Below are 4,953 nucleotides of genomic sequence, written 5' to 3'. Positions count from 1 at the left end.
GCTTTCGGTCTACGAGGGTATGTAGACAAACTCTCCCCTCTCGTTGTTATGCTTCTCCTAGATAGATCTTGGGTGTTTGTAGGGAAAAAATTGATTTTCATGCTTCGTTACCCATCAGTTGCGCCATAATAAGTGAGCCATTTGAGAGGAAATAGCATTCACAACCCATTTAGGAAACTTGATAAGGGACATTAGATAAGCAGGAATGCTACTTCCTCTCAAATTCTCTCTTTTTTCAGGGTCCTCTCAAATTCTCTTTACTAGTTCCCACCACACATCAAACTTGAAATTGGGACTAAAAATCAACTTCCCATGCCTAATCCCCTAGCAAACTCCCACATGTTAACTCCAATTCCATTTCCCCATTGTAGCCAAACACGTTGTTGTGAAAAAAGTGGTGGGGTGAGATGTGTTTTCAAGCTAAGAGAGATAATGCAGAGATGAAATGTGCAATGCATTCGTTCCTACTCTCTTGGATAAACGTAGAAAGACGCTCATTTTGTTAATATTCTAATAGAGGTTTGAGTTGGCAGCGGCATGTTCGATCTTTTGAGATATTTTTGTATGATGCCACAAGCATTAAACAACATGCAATATTACCTGCAAAATAGCATGCAATAAAATAATCCTCTATAGCTATGCACCAACATTTAACTTCTCTAGAAATGCAAGTTTTAGCTAGTTTTGTTTAAAAAAAGGTTATTGTTTACCACATTTGATGAACAATGAGAAGAAAAGGAATCTCATTTATAGGATATTCTAAACATTGAACACTTACGATATAATGAAAATCTTACTACTTATGCAAAATTCTGCTAATGAACCTTGAACACAACCACAATTTTATCTAGGAATTAATCCACCAACCTCCAAATTCTGATAGCCTGCTAGTGTTTTTTTTATGTTACCATTTTTATGTTACCAACCTCCAATTTAGTGGATCTCCAAATGCTACCAGTAAACAGCAATATCACATGGCGCAAGAACAGTCTGATCATGCAGACTTCCTAAACCCTTACCACATTCAGCTGAAAGTACACTCAAGTTTAAGTCAGTTAGCAAACCCTTCCATGCAAACAAAATTTCATGATCCTTGGTTAGCTATCAACCGCCTAGATGGGGAAGACCTAGAGGTTAGAGATCACCAAAAATGCTTGCTGAGTCATGACAAAACTGTTCCTCTCGACATCCAGTGCTTCCAGCGTGTCTGATCTGAAAATCCTTCACCGACAACACCTCATACAATCGATTGGCATCCATTTGTAACAAGATGGGCGCAGCATCAGCCCACCCCTGAAGCTCTTCACTCGACAACCGGTGCCTTTGCTTTCTTCGCATGCTTCTTGCTAGTTCTTTGCCTTTTTCGCTTATCCCCATTGGCATCTTCTTTCTTTTGCTCCGTGTTCTCAGTAGGCTGTGGCCTCTTCTTCAAAACTTCAGAATTGCTGAGTCGGGAACCATATACCATCTTCCTGACAAAGAAGCCCGCGACATCTCCATTGTCACGCTTCAGGAGTACCGATTTTTGGAGTCGCCCACTGGAGTCCTGAATGTTTCAGCAAAAGTATAAAGTACAAAGTTAATCGTGTGCCGCTGCATGTTTCAGCAATTCAGACTGGTGCTATCCAGAAATTCAGTTGAATAAGCAAACTATGGTAACGAACCAAACTATGAAGTCACGCGTACCTTAGTCTCTTGGCCATCTAATTCATCAAAGGCTTTATCTGCCTCATCTATGTCATTAAAAGAAATACACGTAGAGTAAAACTCGCCTCGAATCCTTGAATCAATCTGTTGAAAAGGAAAGGGTATAAATCACTAATTTATGCATATAAGTTTATCGAACAAGCAACAAAAGCTCTGAGAAAACCTTCTCATCGATGCTGGGATTCCCAGAGAATATTTTAAGCAGCTCTTGACAAGGAAGGTAGACTGGAATTCTATGAGCAAGCAACTTCATCTGGTCAGGTTCAGGTACCTAAGAAATAAAAACAAATAAGTCAGGTAGCAACTTGAATAACAACGGGAAGGACTAAGAACTTCCTTTCAACTCTTACACTATTCTCCGCAATTTCGATGGGATCATTAAATCCATGCTTGAGCTTTGCAGTAACTAGATTCATCGCAGCTTCTGCATCCTTCAAGCAGTTATGTGGTTCTCCGTCCTCCCGAACGGAATACCCACAAACAGACTACAGGCACAAAACATAAGTAAACAATTTAGCATTCATAGACACATACCATGGGTTTTCTATCTCAAAATCTAAGAGGGCCGGCTTGCAGCACCAACAGGGGAAAAAATTAAACCAAAAAAAGAATGGAAGTATCTTTCAATCCTGAAATCAAACATTACTCTAGACAGTTTAGGGGGGCATGAGATCCCAAAGGAGTCCTTTTATGTCACTATATCTGTATTGAGTGCAAAATGTTGCTCATTTAGCAGAAGCGGAAACACTGTTATATGGTGCCCCTGTGACCATACCTTGCAAAGGCTGTTCAAAGAAGCTGTTGAAGTAGTAGGTAAATTCGCATACTTAAAGATGTATGCCGTATCAATGACTCGACTGTAATCAAACTTGAGAGCTGAAATCAGAGAGAGGAATAATAGGACCTTGAGTTAAATGTTATGCGAAGAAAAAAAACATGTCTAACAAACACAATACAAGCACTGAATATAACTACTTCAAGAAGATTAGACATGATCCAATCACACCTTACCATATAGATCTCTATATAAGCTATGCCCAACCAAAATCTTTCCTTTGGCCAAGATTTTCTTCAATGATTTCTACAGAAGAAAGGGACACAAATATAACTCACAAGAAGGAAATAAAAAAAAAATATGCAAGATGCTTGTACAGACAACATACCTGAATATCAACTAATGAGCATGTGACTCCTTCTAAATCCTTCTTAGATACACCAGTGATGTGTGTCCTGTAATCTGCAACAGCTTTGAGGGGATTTACAAGTGTATCCAACTTCACCTGGCAAAAAATGAATGTTAGCGGGACTAGATAAACAAATCTAAATACACTTTATTTAGCAAAAATAATATGTTACCTCCAGTTTGTTGTCTACAACACATACTCGGACGACAGCTTCTGTACCATCGTGGCAAAGGACCATCTCGCAGTCAATTGCCAACATGGCTCCAGAGTTCATACTACTAGAAACTTTTCCTATCCGCATTACTTTCCACCCCTGCAAATAAGTAATGCCAATAAATTTTGGTAGTGGAGAAGCTGAAATATTCCTTAATTATCAGACAAGTACATGAAGAGTCCAAGATACTAATACTACATCATTATTAAAGTTACTAAAGTACAACAAGGAGATGAGACTATAAATTGACCTTGAGCTTTGCAACTTAGACAAGGGATAAATATGTTTTGGGTTTTGTATAAAGAATCCTACGCGATGTACAAGTACCGATGTGAAAATGTGATCCAAGCAAAACAATCATGAAAGCTATTCTGGCCTAAAACCTAATTTTGACAGAAAAACGTGCAAGAAACACAAAATGTTGGATCATCCTTTGTTAGCTTGTACTTACCTCTTGATAAGATGGGAAGTAGTAGTTTTTCCTGTAGTCAAGGTGTTCTGTCGTCAACTGAACAAGCTTCTGCATTTGCACAATACATACATCAATACAATGGTTCACCAAACAATGTTCAATGTCCTTGAAAACTACATGAATACAGCAACCCAATTGCTCACAGTGACCCTGCAGGAAGGCGAACATTACCTGCTCTGGAGAAATCTTGCCGGAAAACTCATTCATATACTGCTCGATAGCTCTCCGTTCAGCGTGACGCCTCACCAATTTGCGGAAGTACTGGAACCAAAAGCAGAGCCTCAAAACTGTCAGTGCCATGGCCCGGATGCATAAAACAGAGCTGCGTATGCAGTGAGAGTGTGAGACACGGCTGGCTCCGAATCAAAGCACTACCTTCTGGAAATCTTTGGAGAAGGTTACAAGGAACGCGAGCAGCACGTCCTTGGTCCGCTTCTTGGGGTCGCTGACGGAGGCGCCGAACTTCTTGTCGTTCCGTGCCAGGAAGTCCTTCCATCCCCCCTCGGCCCCCTTCAGCCCGTTCTTCTGGGTGAACCTCACGATCTCCACGAGCACCTGGCAAGTACAAAAGCACGCGGAATAAGATACAGACCTCTCCGGCAGGTTCTCGCTCGCTGACTCTCTTGCTTTTTTACCTCTTTCTCGGCGCCGGCGAGCCGCTCGCCCATCGGACGGGTGCGAGGGCGACGGAAGGGGGAAGGGTTGTTGGTGCTTGGCTTGTCCTCGGACGGCCTTCTCTTCCGCGGCGTCGAAAAGAGATGGTGGCTGGGAGGGAGGCGGCGCGGCGGCGTATTGCTTTGGGTGCAGACGGCGGCGGCGGTCGAGCAGTGCGCGGCACGGGAAGATGGCCGAAAAAGTCCTGCTTCTAGGGCTAGTAGAGAGGGTTAGCCCAGTAGTTTGACGACGCAGCTTCGTGGAAGGATTTGTCCATTAACGGCCCATAATTGCGGAAAAGCCCATGTGGCATTTAAGGCGCCAAATGCTAGCTTACTTTTTTTTTTGAGACAAACCAAATACTAGCTTACTGGTACAGGCCGCCCATTTTCGTTCCTACTGGGCCGGCTCATCTAGTCGTAATCCGTTTTCTAGGGGATCATCTCCGGCCCAACTATGTTCAGCGCTCATAGCTTCTCATTTTTATTGTATGGCCGACACAAGAGATTTCAGAAACCTTTTTTGGTAATCAAAGTTCGTTCATGTGGTTGAGCAGCAGTGGCGCTATTCCAGTTCAATTGCAATCTTTGTACTAAAATATTGGGGATATTTCAGCTTGCAAAGATTAATACCACGAAGAAGATATCTCCAAGAAATTTCATTTTAATTCTTATAGTTGTGTGAGTTGCTTTGCAATTTATTCGATCCTAGATCCAAAGCAA

General features: G+C 41.9%; 1 protein-coding gene across 1 annotated transcript; it reads right to left on the bottom strand.

The window, feature by feature from the left end:
• Positions 1-1,158: 1,158 nt before the first annotated feature.
• Positions 1,159-4,436, bottom strand: LOC119366058 (small RNA degrading nuclease 3-like). Its single transcript, XM_037631720.1, has 12 exons — positions 4,213-4,436; positions 3,953-4,132; positions 3,749-3,838; positions 3,557-3,625; positions 3,064-3,204; positions 2,871-2,987; positions 2,719-2,788; positions 2,483-2,583; positions 2,058-2,192; positions 1,871-1,978; positions 1,687-1,791; positions 1,159-1,546 (listed from the first exon to the last, which is right to left on the bottom strand). Exons 1-12 carry the CDS (start codon positions 4,243-4,245, stop codon positions 1,304-1,306), a joined length of 1,392 nt encoding a protein of 463 aa, XP_037487617.1. The 5' UTR covers positions 4,246-4,436; the 3' UTR covers positions 1,159-1,303.
• Between the last annotated feature and the right edge of the window lie 517 nt (positions 4,437-4,953).

This window comes from Triticum dicoccoides, chromosome 2B (genome assembly GCF_002162155.2).
Source record: "Triticum dicoccoides isolate Atlit2015 ecotype Zavitan chromosome 2B, WEW_v2.0, whole genome shotgun sequence".
Classification (NCBI taxonomy): Eukaryota; Viridiplantae; Streptophyta; class Magnoliopsida; order Poales; family Poaceae; genus Triticum; species Triticum dicoccoides.
The sequence above is the reverse complement of the archived record's forward strand: the minus strand, read 5'-3'. Positions and strand labels throughout refer to the sequence as shown.